The following is a 16,735-nucleotide window of genomic DNA, read 5'->3' as shown; positions in this document are numbered from 1 at the left end:
GGTTTGTCTAAGGAGGTCACACGGTAAGAGTTAGACTTGGATTCCTTCATGTCTGAAAGCTACTACTAACACTGCCAGCATTTCCATAAACATTTGCAATGCTGTTGCTAAACCAAAAGACAAGAACCTGTACTGACAGTGTTGTGCTCCTAGACCAAGTTTAGGAAGTATCTGAGAGACTGTCAAACTGTTGTCACTTCATGTTGTCAAGTGCTGAGGAATGTTGTTGCTATGGCAACACTGTCAAGCCTGCTAAGCTGTCACAGCAGCTAAGTGCTTCTGTTCTTGGAGCTCCGGTGTTACCAGCATGAGCAGAGAGCACAGCCTACTAATTCAGCAGACCTTGATGTTACTCAGAGACAGACCATGGGCACAGTTCAGTGACAAATGCACTCGGCAAAGTTTATTGCCCTCCAGGCACAGTCCTAAAGACTTACACAACATGCTCAAGAACATTAACACGAGTGCCCCATGGCAAGGAGTGGCTCAGTCAGCAGTGGAAATCTCTGCTCTCCCTTCAGCCAGACTATGGGTTAAGGCAAGGTATCCGGACATACCCCTTATGTGTTTCATGACATCTGTTTGTTACCTTCCCTTGTACCTTTTTAAATAGATTGAGAGGGGCCATCCATGTTAGCATTGCTTGTGGAAACCTACTGGAGCCCTTAGGGTGAGATGACAGTTCTTTTTTGTTTTTGTTGGCCTGGTCCCCTGATAGTTTTTGAGCCCAAAGGAGGGGCCCAAGATTATGCCAGCCTGAACTTGGCTGCCTGTGACAGGCCTGTAGAGTGAGGTGGCCATTCTTTTAGGTAAAAAAAATAAATAAATCCCACTTAGAAATGACAACTCCCTGACCACAAGGGGAAAAGGCACATTTACCTTCTGTAGTGATCCCAGGTTAAATTTTGACATTGAGGGAAAATCCCTATCCCATTATTACACCCTCCCAGGGCCATGATGAGGGGTATAGAGCTATAGCTTATCTAGGGCACCTGCAGACTTCATTAGAACAGTTTACAATTCTCAGAATACCCAACACATGCTTGCTTGAAAGTCCATCCTTTTGTCTCTTCTGGTTTTTTACAAAAATATTTTATTATTTGAGTTTCTAACTCTGAGTTGGAGTGCTGGTCTTCCTGTACTTTGTGGGGTTGTGTGTACGGAACACCTAGAGGAAACAACATCTGTGATTTGCAAGGCTGCAGTTTGTGATAGTGAGCTGGGGAACCCAACACTGATGATTATCCTGTGTGAGGGTGAACAGAGGAACTAGGTGCTGACAAATATCCAATGTGCTGCACTCATGAAGGTGAGCAGAGGAATGAAGTGTTGAGAAATGTCTCTTGTACTCTGCATATTTAGGCAGCTTAAGGAACACATTTCACTTTCATTTTGTGCTTCTCAGAGCACCTCCTACAGAAATCCCCCGAGTCAGGATCTTCAGAAGATGAAGGGGATCGAGGGGCTCTTTTTTGTGCACTTTATGTTAGGGTGACTCTCAAGTGCAGAGAGTGATATTTCATAGTGACAGTCCTGTGAAGAGGGACCCTGTGGTTACTTTTTGAGCAGCTTTCTTACCCTGAAATAGAGGGGGTTCAGGCAAGAGGTTTGTGCTGGACTGGGGCCAGAGGGGGCTTCTCTGGGTCCCATGCTTTGTTCAAGGGAGATTCCTAGATGTGGCCTGGAGATAAGCTGACCCTACCCCAGGAGTACACCAGGCTCCAGTCTTGGAGGTTCAAAGTGAGTACTTGGGCCACTTGTTGCACTATGAGACGGATCTGGGCTGACACTGTTGGCCAGGAGTAGTTCTGGGCTACTGCAGGGCTGGCCAAGCTGTAGAATGGAAGGAGGGGTTGGGGTGAGGACCCCTTATCAGGATCTCTTTGCTCTGTCTGCTCTGGAACACTCTTGGTAGCCCCCTGCCACTGCAGCGGTGTGAGGGAGGGGCTGGGCAGCTGTTCCACAGCCAACAGTTGTGGCTAGCATGGGCTTCAGCAGCTCGTCAGGAAGCTTCCCTGGCCCTTTGGTACAGTGCTTCAATCTTCACTCCTCAGGGATAGAGGGATGAGGTAAGAGGGAGAGAGCTGCTGATTGTGCTGGTCGGAGGACTGGTATCCCTGCCTGTGCCAGACCCAGGGAATTTTGCTGCTGAGGTGTTGCCACTGCTTCCTGGGAGTACTCCTGCTTGGAGACAGAGGCTGCAGGAAATCCTACCAAAATCCTGCCACAACCTGAGCACTTGAGAGAACCCTGGGCCTCCACAAAAGAGGCATAGATCTCTGTGCAGGCACTTAATCAGCAGGGAGGTATAGGAGACAGTGTCCGGTTCTCTCTCTGTTCTGAGCCTTCTCTGCCATGCTGCATGCTACCTGGAAAAGCAGGGGGCACAGAGAGGCACAGGGATTCAGAGAAGAAAATGGATCATTTCTGCTGATAAAGGCAAACCCTGATGGTCTGAAGATTTTAAGCCATTTTTTTTCTTTAAATTTGCTCTGCAGTAGGGGAAGAGCTGGTCTGCCTGCCTGCAACTGGAGAGGAAGATGACATCTAGCAGTTTCTCAGAGTACCCTCTCCTGCCTCTGATTGACAGATTTGGTCTGCCTACGTAGAGCAGAGGAACAGTCATGGATCTGTGGACCTCATTGTGAGTAAGAACCAGACTGTTTTGATCACAGTGTACAGTCTGGGAGTGTGTGTAGTTCTATTGGCAAGTTAATGATAGAAGGGTAAGGTAGATGTCATTTGATTAGTAAAAATCTACTGATTCATAATTTCAATGCTGTCGGTGGCATAGCGGAAGGGGATTTGCTGTCCTCTCAGCTCCAGGTCCTCCATTTGGTGGAAAGGTTTATAGAACAATGTCCTTGGAAATGGGTCAAGTTGGGTGTCATTTGAAAGCCCTTTCTCCCATGACCAGCATGGTACCAACCATGACAAACCTAGAACAATTATGTAGATATACAGTCCAGAAAATATTTTTTAAAATTAACTATTTTCATTACACTTTAACACAGGAGTGTCAGGCATGTACCCTCACAAAGTTAAATTGCGGCCCTCGACTGACAGTAGTGTGTTATCAATTAATGATCAGAACATGATATCTGATTCATGTTTTTAAAGTTACAGATTAACAGATTATAAAATGAAAGGGGCCCTTCAAATTGATTTGCAATTACCAGCTAAAAAGAAGTAGTTCTATTGCTTATGAGCTTTGCTTTTATGCCAAAAGAGTTGTAGTAAGGCGTTTACTACTGTTTAAGGTGTCAGCATCCAGCCAGAAATTATTGGAATCCATCTGCAAATGGCATGCACAGTTACATAACATACATTACAAAACAATTAATTACAAACCCAAAGTATTACAAAATCCTTGAGTTTACATTAGTTTTGATCATTTTTAGGCATCAGTCGGAAGACAGAGCATACCGACTAGCAGCTGCATCTTTGGAGAATATCACCATGGAGCACCTGGTTAAACACAATGCTCAGTGGCACCTTACGTACTCTAAGAAGTGTGCCCATAAACTAAATCATGGCAAGGTTGGAGAGGAAGCACATCAAGAATCAGGGAAAAGTTGAAAATCAGGGACAAGTACTAGCTGTGGGCAAGACTCACTGTGACTGAATGCACCTTTGTATTCACACCCTACATATTACTGTAATAATCTTTGTACAAAATGTCTTGGGAAGTATCATTTGAAAACTAATAGCTCACCAGTCAATAATATCATGGTGAACTGTATGCAACAATATTGTGTGTAAAGTTATGAAATCCACCCTGTATAATGATAAAAGCACATGTTCAAAACCCACCTAGCACCAGTTAGGGCACAACCAGTCAAGCAGGACTTAAAGGGATGTATGGTTACCGCAATTTGCAAATAAGCTGTAAATAAAGTCCTCAGACAGCAAGAGAGAAAAAGAAGACAAAGAAAAACTGCATCTCAGCACACAGGATAGCACTATATGAGGGGGGCTGAAGTAGAACAGTGAAGGGCAAACATCCCAAGATATCTCTCTCCCTGTCCATCTCCCTCCTTGCACCTAAGACGACAAAAGAAACAGCTGTTGGACTTTGTGGGAGAGGTCCTAACCTGAAGATTTTGATCAGGAACATGGTTGGAAGGATATGGTAAGGACTTTACCTGGAATCCAGTGAAGTTTGTTAAGTTAGGAACTAGAAAATGTTTTATCTTTATTCTTCATATAATCATTTCTGAGGTTTATGCCTTATTACTTGTACTCATTTAAAATCCTATCTTCTTTTGTTAATAAACTTGTTTGATTGTTTAATCCAATCTAGTGTGTTTAAATTAAATTGCCATTTAAGGTGGCAAGTTGTTGTGTATTGTTCCCTTGGAGGGACAACAGACCTAATATCTCAGGAGAGGGCTGGACAGTACAGAACATACATTCCAGGGGTCACCCTGTAGTAGTGGCTGGTGAGAGCCAAAGTGTGACTAGAGTACGGCTGGCATGCTGCAGTTACTCACAAACACTCAGCGGCATCTGCATGCTGGTGACTGTGAGGGATTCAGGTTGGGAGCTACAGCAGCATGGCATTGCAGGGCACCTCAGGTTACAGGGCAGGTGATGATACAGCTCCTCACTGCTCTAGATAACACGCTGGTATATGCAAAAAGAAAAGGAGGACTTGTGGAACCTTAGAGACTAACAAATTTATTTGAGCATAAGGTTTCGTGAGCTACAGCTCACTTCATCAGATGTTACACTTGACTTATAGTAGGTCCCATGACATGTGTTTCAAGAAGAACACCTGCTTCTTCTATGGCAAGCCAGAAGCCCAAAGGCATCCATTAAGCACAGTTTCAACCCATGAGACAGGAGAGAAACTATATGAGGCAGCCACTCTGAGTGGGAACGTCGCATAAAAGTAAAGTTAAATGGGTGCACTGACCCAAAAGACACCATGCAAATGATATTGTGTATCACCTCAAGTGCAACACCAAGAATGCATGTAATGTGTTTCATCAAAAAGTAAAAGCAACAGAAACAAATACTGTTTTTACCAGTGCAAACTGTGTGACTCAGCCAAATTCATAAATTGCATAAATTTTATCAGAAGGCATTTGATTCAACCTCTAAAGACACTCTCCTCACTCTGAAAGTGCTTGGAATGGCTGAGACAGTCACTGGTGAGGTCATAAATGCACTGGAATCATTCATATGTCAAGTTTACCATTTGAAGACCAACATTACAATACTTGAAGAGTTACATTAGTGGTTGTTTTCCAAGAAAAAGACAAATGACCAACAAGGGGTACATTTCCACCCACTATCAAGAGGGAAAATTATCAAGAAATGGAATGGCTCCAGGATGACTGAATGAATCCAAAACTACCTTCCTCTATAGGGCACATGTATGTCTTGGAGGATGGACTGATCCCACCTGTCTTGTGTGAAATACCATGTTCTCCCAAATCAATTCTTCAGCTAATGAAAAGCTTGGGTGCAAAGCTCAGGTGCTCATTTCCCTGAAAACATTTGGCCAACAGCCTGCCCTGTATGGAAATGTATGAATGTGGCCCAGACAACGATCAGGGTGACAATGCATCTAGGAGTGGTGCCCTAGATGGAGAAGATAGGACTTTGATGAATAAATGTTTTGAATCCTACTTCTGAAGGCTAACTTCCCTAGGATTACCAAAGATCAATGTTTTTTTCTGTGTACGCACTGCATCCCTGTGTTATGGTATAATTTAAAAAAATTGATTTTTAAACATTTTCTCAATATGTATTTGTTCTAGGTTTGTTGTGTTTGGTATCATTGTGCTCATGGGAGAAAGGGCTTTCGAATGATACCCAACTTGACCCATTTCTGATGACATTGTATTATCAAAATTTCCTCCAGCCAGAGGACCCGGGGCTGAAAGCCTGGAGGTCAGCAAGTTTCCCATGCCATGTCGCAGATGGTGACACCATTAAAATGATAATTTTGTGGCTTTTTACATATCAAACAACACCTCCCTTACCTCTCTACAATTAACTTGTCCACATAATGAGATTTTACTACCTTCTGCTCCCAGACTAATAGTGTAACATGAAGGCACTATATGCATGCTTTTACTGGGCCACTTTGAACTTGGTCTGTTTTCTTGTTTCAGCCAAACAGTTTGAGGTCCACCTAGTGCTAATTTTAACTTGTCCAGTTTCTTTATCATTAAAATCGTAAAAAGAGAAGTCATGTTAACCCAGCATTGTTAAAATCAAATAAAGTTGTAGTTTACAGGCAAACCTTGGCATGGTAAGTGTGATCTCCGTCTTGGAAATTGATCGTTCCAAATGAGTCAGTAGGACTTGTACGTGTATGCTTTTCGACAGACCATTCTTCATTCTCCCTCTCTCTGGTAGACTGGTAGACAGGTGAACTATACTCTATCCCAGGATGATCTCTAATCAGCCGTCCACAGCAACATCTCAAATTAAAAATAGAGTCATGCATTACATAGATTATCTCAAATACCACTTGTTAAATCTGCAAAGTTGGCATCACACTACATAGCAATCTGCCATCAAATTAAATTTAATCAAATTAAAACAATTAATAGGGACAAAAAGACATGGGATTAAAACACCAACACACTCAGCTATCTCTGGGTCTTGTCTCTTTCTTACACTTTGCAAATGTTTGTATAGCTTGCCACATACATAAGCTATTAATGAATTAAACTGAAAGTTGAATTTCAGACTTACGATGCACAGCCTTCTGGATTTCTGGATCCCAGTTAAGATAAATAGTGGGATTCTAAAATGGATTATGATGATGATTAATTTATTTGTATTGTGGTTGCACCTAGGAGCTCCAGTCATGGACGAGTAGGACATCACAAGGACAGGGCTGCCCTTTAACTGGATAGAGATTAAGAAGCTTTATGCTATTTTATCTCAACTACTACCTAACTGAATGTAATAAAGTACGTCCACTGAAGTAGAATGTTAATGAGACATTAGCAGAATTGCATTTGGCATAGAAAACTCACAGCAGAAGACACTACTATTCAACAAGTTCCTAGTCTCGCCTTCTAGCTTAGTCTATTAATACACCTGGCATCTTCTCTGGGAACATTTCAGGTTTTAAAATATTCTTGTGATATTCTAAAATTTGCCATGCCCTTAGCAATATTCTCCCTCTGATCCTGTCTATTTCTATAGGGAAAATCTGGCCAGTCTACCAGCATTAAAAGAAAGTAGTATTTTTAGTATCCTAAAAATCATGGATGAGCAAATCAATCAGTTAAGAGGACAAACTATTCTGAACTCCAATCCTTTCCCTGAATCAATCCAAAATTTTAAGGATTTAGATTACTTTCATAAATCTGCACCCAGCGAGCTCCCACCATGTCCCTCAATTTTTACCATCCACCCAAAAGCCCTCCCCCAACCTTTCCTTCTCTGTTGTACCTCAGCAGCTCCCGACATATGCACTCAATGAATTCTTGAGCACCTCTGAAACAACAGACCACATACAACTGAAATCAATAGCTGATCCAAGGTCAACAGTAAAGACTAGACCTGCAAAACCCCACAACGGGATCAAAGTTAAGAGGTTTATGGAAGCCTTCCAGAGAGACAGGGAATCGTGTGAGTGGATCCCTGCGTGGATACAAAATGTGCATCAGCATCCAATCAGCAAACATGGTACGTGGATATCCACAGATTTGTAGGGCTCTACTTGTGAGGAGCTGAACATGGGAAGTTGGGGATACAGAACTGGTTCTCTTGCAAAAGGGAAAGATGGGAGAAGAGAACTGGCAGGGTTTGGAATAGATAGTTCAGACAAGTATCTCAAATTTTTACTACTTACCTGAGCCAAAACCCCAAATCTTTTAAGGTTTGCCTAACACTGTTAAAAGCAGATATAAAAATTATAACAAATGGGGATGGTTTGCTACAGAGAAAAAAATAGCTACAAAAGAGAGGCATAGGCAGTAAACAAAGGAAGCAAGAATAAAAAAATGGAAGATAAAAAATAAGTCTAACCAAGTGAAGGATGAAATAGCAAGAAGAAAGAGCAGATAAGAAAGCAATACAGAACCAAAAAAATTATTTTAAATGATCGCCAACTCTCTTTTGTAAGATTCCAAAAAGAGGGAGAAAATTACATCAACAATGTTTAAAATAGCAGTGTCAATCTACACAAAACTTAGGACAATCATCACCTCCTGTAGATCCTGAGAAATCTGAAATGCAGACTCCCTGGTCTCTCTACCACAAAGAATGATGGCACCATAAGGTTTGAAATAACCATTACATTTTAAGCCTCTCTTTTTATACTGTGACAGACTAGAATACCATCTGAGGGAAATCATGTTTGAAATACTTAATCAGAAACAGGATATTAGTCTTTCCTCACATAATACTCTGATTAAACTAATAATTAAGTCAGGGAAAACAGAGCTGCCACAGAGAGAACCTAAAGCTATCACATCTGAACCCGAGTACATTGTATTCAGCACAGCAAGGTCATTGTTTATGAAGGTACTTTTTGGTACCTAGAGACTTCTTAATTATACATGCATTCAAAACTCTTTGATATAAGCAAATAAGCTTAATTAAATTTGAGCTATTCAGCGTCCTACAAATGCAGATTGGAGGAATGAAAACTCACATAAATACTGAAAATAAACTGGTACACACAATGGGGAATTGAAGAGTTGTAGAAATGTAACTAGCCTCACTATTGCTTGTGCAATGATGCTTGATTAAAAGTCAGAAGGTAATGAGGACTCAACACTTGAAGAACAAAACATAATGAGACTGCTTAGTAAGCACTCACTTCCAAGACAAACAAGCATTCTGATTCAATATATAACAGTGGAGAGAAGGTTGGGGGGGGGAGAGAACTTCTCTGAAACAAGGATATGCCACACAGATCCGAGGGGTTTGTCTTGATTACGCAAAGTGGTTCAGTTTCAGTTGGGCTTAGTTAACATGTGCTAGCTAAATTCAGTTTAAATGTAGCCTTTTTCTGAGTCAGGACAAACCCTGAAGGATTAACAGAAAACACAGACCTGTCAGAAAGAGGCCAGAGACGGACAGGCATACACACACACACAAACACAAACTCTAAGGCAGAGGTGGGTAAACTACGGCCCGTGGGACCGTCCTGCGCCTGCCCACCTCCCAGGCTTTCAAATAAGCCGTCTTGCCGCTTTGAGCGGCATGGTAAGGGGGAGGGCGGGGAGGTCCCTGGGGGCAGTCAAAGGACAGGGGGCGGTTGGATGGGGTGGAGGTTTGGGGGGGGGGTCAGGAGACAGGGAGCAGGGGTCCTGGGGGGTCCCTGGGGTCCCGGGAAGGGGGGGGACAGAGAGCAGGGGGGTGTTGGACAGGGAGTGGGGTTCTTGGGGGGAAGTTAGGGATGGGGTCCCAGGAGGGGGCGGTCAGGGGACAAGGAACGGGGTGGGGGGCCCGGGGGACCTGTCAGGGGACAAGGAGACGGGGGGGGCGGGTTGGACAGGTCGGAGGTTCTGAGAGGGGCAGTCAGGGGGCGGGAACTGGGAGGGGGAGGATACGGGGTGGGGGCCAGGCTCTTTGGGGAGGCACAGCCTTCTCTACCTGGCCCTCCATACTGTTTTGCAACCCCAACGTGGCCCTCGGGCCAAAACGTTTGCTCTTAGAGCAAGGGTTGGCAAACTTTTTGGCCCAAGGGCCACACTGGGGTTGCAAAACGGTATGGAGGGCCAGGTAGGGAAGGCTGTGCCTCCCCAAAGAGTCTGGCCCCCACCCCGTATTCCCCCCCTCCCACTTCCCGCCTGCTGACTGCCCCCCTCAGAACCCCCGACCCATCCAACCCCCTGCTCCTTGCCCCATGGGACCCAACCCTGCTCCCTGTCTCCTGACTTCCCTGCCCCCATCTACACCCCCACCCCTGACAGGCCCCTTCAGAACTCCAGACCCATCCAACCCCCTGCTCCTTGCCCCCTGACCCATCCAACCCCTCCCCCCCCCACTCCTTGTCCCCTGACCACTCCCTCCCGGAACCCCCGTCCCTAACTGCCCCCCAGGACCCCACCCCCTATCCAACTCCCCTACCCCGTTCCCTGTTGTATCAACCAGGCAAGGTACTAACAAGCTTCAACAGAACTTTATTTTCAAAGTGGAAATCTCTTTACCAAGCTGCTGCTGCACCCTCTGTAGGTTTCTCCCAGCCTCTCAACTCTTCCCCCCTCCTTCCTGTTTCCTGTCCTTTCAGACTCCCAACAGCCAGTGCTCCCAATTCTAATAATTACAAGCAGCATCTAAACACCACATTCCCTCCTCTCTTAAGAAACTCTCCCAATTAAAATAAACATTGTTGTTCTAACCACAGGAACAAATATGAAACAAGACACTATACTGTTGGCAGAAATATTACACTGAAAACACTGTAGATACTATATAACAGTCTCTAGTCCAGACAGGTAGTCGTCTGGGTCTGACGGGTCGTCTCTCAAGCCCCAGTTCCAGTGCAATGTCTTGTTGTGTTGGTACTATGGTGAAGTCATCCAATGCAGACTGGGTGTTGGCATAATCTCCTTTTGGTGCATAGGCAGGTGCAACATAAGAAGCATTCTATACCCACCCATCAGAAAGTCGATAGGTGTAAGGCCCCTTCTTCTCTATGATTTTAAGAGGAGCTGTGAATTTATGGTCCCCTTTGCGTAAAATTCCAGGTTTTCATATTCTAATGAAGGAACCACACTCAAACTTTGGTTCCTTAACACCCCGCTGATTGTCTGTGAAAGCCTTAGATTTTGCTTGGTTCTGTTCAACTGTTTTTCGCACATCATCCTCTTTTGGGGCATCAAGTCATGCCTTTAACAATCCAGCAATGTTCAGTTTAGTATTTATCTGTTTCCCATGCAGTAACTCTGCGGGTGATCTTTGCATTGTGGCATGTTGTGTAGCCCAGTATGCTTGCAAGAAATCAGTAGTGAAGGTTATCCACAATCGCCCTTCCAGTTTAGCCGTTTGCAAACTCTTTTTCAAACTTCTGTTACACCATTCGATTTCCCCATTGGCTTGAGGGTAATGTAGGGATGAACTTCTGTGTAAAATGTTCCTCTCTGCTAGAAAAGTTTCAAACTCCAGGGAAGTAAATTGACTACCATTATCTGAAACCAGTTCTTTGGGGTTACCTCCCTGCTAAAAACTGAAATGAGGAACTTAATTACTGTAGCAGAAGAGATTTGCGATGTAAACGCTACTTCAGGCCATTTACTGAAATAGTCTATTAAAGTGATGGCATAACAGCAGTCAATTGGAGCAGTATCAAAGGGTCCTACAATGTCAGTCGCCACTTTTTCCCATGCAGATTCAGGAAGAGGAACAGGCTGTAATGGAGGGGTACATGTCACTGCTGTTTTATCATGCATTTGGCAAGTGACACAGGATTTTATGAGTACTTCAGTTTGAGAGTCCATCCCTGGCCACCAATACAGATCCCGTAGTCGTTGTTTGGTTCGGACAATTCCTTGATGATTATCGTGTGCTAGGTGCATGAGTTTTGACTGTAATTCTTCTGGCACAAGGAGCCAGTGTGTACCTCGTAGCACACAGCCATCAAGCAAAGAAAGTTCATCCCAAACTCTAAAATAAGGCAGCAAAACTGGGTCAAGGTTTTTAGGGTTACTGGGCCATCTCTTTGTCAGAAATTCCCGTAATTTTTGTTGAATTGGACACGCTAAACACGCAGCTTGAAATTGTTCTCTTTTAACTGCAGTGAGAGTGCTTGTAATAAGTGCAACCACTACCATCCTCATCCTCCGGTGGACCATCTGGTGAAGGCAAAGGCAGGCGAGAAAAGCAATCAGCGACCACACTTTGGTTTCCAGGCTTATATTCCAGGTCATAATTGAAAGAGAGTAGTCTTGCAGACCATCAAGCAATACGGTATCCTGCTCTTCCAAGTCCTTTTGTTGTGATCATCATTGTCAAAGGGCTGTGGTCTGTGCACAGCTTGAACGTGTGGCCCCACAGGTAAGTTCTCCATTTTTCAGTAGCCCAGACACAAGCAAGTGATTCTTTTTCGACTGTAGAATATTTCCTCTCAGCATTACTTAGTGTCCTTGAAGCAAATGCAACAGTCCTCTCTGTGTTGTCCTCCTGAAGTTGTGTGAGGACAGCCCCAAGTCCATAATCAGAAGCATCAGTAGTTACAATTGTGGGCAATGCAGGACTGAATAGTGCAAGTACTGGACTATGTACAATCAAGTCTTTCACCGTTTCAAAACTAGCTTGTGCATCCATTGTCCACACTAAGGTTGAACTTCCCCATAGTAATTCCCATAACAGTTCAATGACAGAAGCATAATTGGGAATGAATTTTGCATACCAGGAGGTAAGACCCAAGAAGGAACATCAGGTTTGCAAATCTGTTGGAGGAGGAGCATTTCAAATTGCCAGGATATGATCTGGATCTGGTTTTAGTCCAGCCTGTGAAATTGTTTGCCCCAGAAAGGAGAGTTCAGTTTGTCTAAATTTGCATTTGGACCTATTGAGCTGGAGGCCTGCTGTGCTGATGCAGTTTAGTACAGACTGCAGGTTATTGTCATGCTCCTCAGAAGTATTTCCGAGCACGATAATATCATCCAGATAGCACTGAACTCCATGTTGATTCTTCAGAATCAATGACATCATTTTTTGAAAGGCACTTGGGGCAGATGCAAGACCATATGGAACACGTTTAAAATGAAATAGTCCCTCATGTGTAATAAATGCTGTGAGGTCTCTGCTATCTTCATGCAACATAACCTGGTGGTATGCAGTCTGCAAATCAAGAGTAGAAAACATCTTTGCTCCATGGGAGTTCTGCAAATACTTCTTCTATGTGAGGAAGAGGATGGCTGTCAATCACAACGGCTTTATTTGGCTCCCTTAAGTCCACACAAAGGTGAATGCCTCCACCCTTCTTCTGTGTCATTACTATAGGTGAAACTCATTCTGAGGAGTCAATCTCTTCAATCATGTCCTTTTGAACAAGTTTTCTAAGTTCCTCTGAAACAGCTTCCCTGTCTAAAAATGGTAAGTGCCGTAACTTCTGTCATACAGACATCACATTATTCAGCACTTTAACTTTATGCAGAAACCTATAAGCACAGTCGAGTTTCTCCTCAACCTGGTGTTGGGTACCAGCTGAAACTGGTGTGGGTACCTCAAGAGTGCTTTGCTGAGGAAGATCAATTCGTCCATTAACTACCCTGAGATTTAAAGCAGCCAATAAATCTCTGCCAAGGATAGGAGTGCCTTTGTGGACAATGTAGAACTCTGCAGTTACACAGCAATCACCAAAAGTAACTATTACTGGCAGGCAGGCATGTACTGGAATATGGTTTTTCAAATAGCACACCAAGTGAAGTTTGGGTTCAGTAAGAGGCACATCTTTAAAGTAATGCAAATACATGGAATCAGATAGTATAGATACTGCTGAGCCAGTGTCCAAAATTAGCTGAATAGAGTGTGGCTTGCCTGAGGGTGTGGCAGAAACGTTTACAATGCATTTTATTTGTTCTGGAATATGTGCAGTAGTGATTTTGTCCACGCTCAGCACAATAACATCTGGTATTGTAACTGCATGCACCTGTTGATTGAACTGGCTACTGCGACATACTTTAGCAAAATGTTCAATCTTTTTGCAATGATTCTACTGAGCTACTTTTGCCTGACATCCTGTGTAGCTTGCAAGGTGTTGTGGGGATCCACAGTGAAAACATGCTTTTACTGTATTTTGAATTTGCTGATTCCGTGGTTTTTCATTAGTTTTCCTCTTGCAATTGTGTGTCTGCAGCGGTAGTGAACTTTTCTGCAAAGGAGTCACAGCCTGGACAGTGCCTCCTGTATCCATGCTCATTATTTTGGCTTCAGCTGTAGCTGACTCAATCTGAGTAGCAATGGTTATCACTTTTTCTAGTGTAAGTTGTGGTTCTAGAAGTAAGTGTTCTCCTACCTGAAGCATGGTTGTTTTCTCAATGAGCTGGTCTCTAATCATCTCATCTGTCATATTCCCAAAGTCACAAATTACAATCAGATTCCTCAGGGAAGCGTTATACTGCATTACAGTTTCCCCTGGTTTCTGCTCACGTTGGCACAATCTGTAGAGATTAGCTACTACATTCACTTTTGGCACAAAAATGTTCTTTAATGCAGTGAGTGCAGTCTCATATTTATCATCTGCAAGGGGAAAAGTGTAAAATATACACTGTCCTTCTGCTCCAAGGCAGTAGATTAGCAGAGCACACTTTCTTACTTCAGAAATCTCTGTAGCACTGATTGCAAGCAGATAAGTCTTAAACATATGGATCCAGGTAGTAAAAGCAATTGGAGGCTCACCTGGGCTTTGCAGAAAGGGTGCAGGTGGGTTCAGAGGCAGAAGATCCATCCTCATCACCAGAATGTTGTAGCAACCAGGCAAGGTACTAACAAGCTTCAACAGGACTTTATTTTCAAACCTCTTTACCAAGCTGCTGCTGCACCCTCTGTGGCTTTCTCCCAGCCTCTCAACTCCTCCCCCCTCCTTCCTGTTTCCTGTCCTTTCAGACTCCCAACAGCCAGTGCTCCCAATTCTAATAATTACAAACAACATCTAAACACCACACCTGTGTGTTCCCCCCCCCACCCCGGGACCCCACCTCCCCTGCTCCCTGTCTTCTGACCGTCCCCCCGCTCCCTGAACCTACGGCCCATCCAACCACCCCCTTCCCTGACTGTCCCCTGGGACCTCCTGCCCCTTATCCAACCCTCCCCCTCCCTGCCCCCTTACCTTGCCACTCAGAGTGGCAAGACAGGCTTATTTGAAAGCCTGGGAGGTGGGGGGGCGCAAGCCACACTACCCGCGCAGCAGCATAACTACAGGGGAAGGGGGACATCAGGGGAGGGGCCGGGGGCTAGCCTCCCTGGCCGGGAGCTCAGGAGCCGGGCAGGGCGGTCCTGTGGGCTGGATCTGGCCCACGGGCCATAGTTTGCCCACCTCTGGTGTAGTGTAATGGGACAATTTTATCCTGCCTACTGGAGGCTTTCATTATTCCTAGGATACTTATGATATATCCTACATAGCTTTGATTGTATTTCTGTTATTTAACTTGCTTTTAAAGATAATTTTGGAACTGTTAACTTATTTTGGGATACGTTCTGAAAGCTAGAGTCAGAGAAAAAGAAAACAAGCCCCTGGATCCAGATATGTGAGAGTGGTACTCCTGGGCCACTCAAGTCAAAGGTATATCCAATGGAAATCTAACCCCAGCCCATGTCCACTGCACCATAGGGAAAGCCTAGAGAGCAAAAGGCTGGCAGTCACAGCTGACATATACCTTTTCTCTAGTTTTTTAAAGTTGTGGTGTCACACTAGAACCAAAATCTGTTAGACTCTCGTGGAGGTAATTTTGCTATAAATACAATATTAGGTAAACTTTTAATCATTGGATCTGATTCACCCAGGTTTTATGTTGGCATATGCCCTACCAAAGGCAGATAATCCACCAGGGTATGAAGCTGTAGCAGCACAAACCAGCCACAAATTGAGGATGGAGGCCTTGGAAACTATCACAGTCCAAAAAGTGAGCCATGCTGCCTGTCTGAAAAGAGCATGTGGCCAGAGTGTGTGCTGGTTCACCACTTCTCAGTGGCTCCTAAGGTCTTCCAGCAGGAACTACAGTTATTCCTCCAAGGAAGAGGCAGTCGTGATATTATTATTAGGTGTATTATTGCCATGCACTGAAGTGAATTTCTCCTGCAGTCCTGGGGACTTAGCTCTTAATCACACTGTTCCAGCTTCTCTGAGTCTAGATCATATACTTTTTACTTCTTTGGAAATGTTGCAGACACATTTTTAAGTTGTAGCAAAATGTTTGTTGCTCATCTTTAAAGGAAAAAAAGAGAAAGGGAGAATCTGGACATACTTCTGTTCTCCTATGGTCCTGAAAAGCCCTTATGGGCTCCCGTATAGATGTACAATGGGACTCACATTAACATACCATTATGTCATTACTGCTTCAGACATCATACTGAATAACACAGAGCAAACAGCAATCCCAGTTAAACAATACAATCCAATAGCCAAGGCCTGTATGTGCCAGCTATTGAAAGCACTTACAATGGTTAAGCAGGCATATGCAGGAAATGGAATCATAGTACTTAGAAGTGATCAGATTCACCAAAGCTTGACTGTGCTTTGTGAAGGCAATTTCAGCACACACAATAAACCACTATCAAAATATCAGCATACACTGACCATCTTATACCTTCTTATGCATTACAGAGCTATGCCAGCAGCTATTCCTATAGCTGCAGGTGCTAGAAAACGCGGCCTACCCTATAGAGAGGGTGGTTCATCATCTGACATTATAAGTTATTCCAATGGACCTGAAGCTGGAGCTCATAGGTCCAGCGAAAGCTGAGCAGCTTTACAACAATCACACCTTATATTAAGGGTATATTTATAAACAGTTTAAAACAGTTAATAGATGTTATATGTTAGTATATGGTACAGACTGTTAGACGCATTTCCATGGATGTTATAGATGGTTATAGACAACCTACTGGACTCTATAACAATTGACTAACCATATATTCAAACATCCATTATGCAGTTATTTACCCATGCAAACTATTTGCAAATGTGCACTTAAAAGAAAGTGTTCTAATAATAAGACAAAGCAGCTCCTTTGAAATACATTATTATTTAGGCTGATAGCTCAAGCAACACACAGAAGGAACAAAAGGATAGAAGGATCCAGTCTGG

At 43.8% G+C, this 16,735-nt stretch overlaps 1 protein-coding gene across 1 annotated transcript in view; it reads right to left on the bottom strand.

The window, feature by feature from the left end:
* TRPM6 (transient receptor potential cation channel subfamily M member 6) overlaps nucleotides 1-16,735 on the bottom strand; it is a 127,240-nt gene that overhangs the window by 94,547 nt on the left and 15,958 nt on the right. The window contains exon 5 of the mRNA XM_077818027.1: nucleotides 6,257-6,437. Within this exon, the coding sequence (XP_077674153.1) occupies nucleotides 6,257-6,437 (181 nt within the window). The remainder of the gene's footprint in view (nucleotides 1-6,256; nucleotides 6,438-16,735) is intronic.

This window comes from Eretmochelys imbricata, chromosome 5 (genome assembly GCF_965152235.1).
Source record: "Eretmochelys imbricata isolate rEreImb1 chromosome 5, rEreImb1.hap1, whole genome shotgun sequence".
NCBI lineage: Eukaryota > Metazoa > Chordata > Testudines > Cheloniidae > Eretmochelys > Eretmochelys imbricata.
Note: the sequence above shows the minus strand (reverse complement) of the source record. Positions and strands in the feature narration are given on the sequence as shown.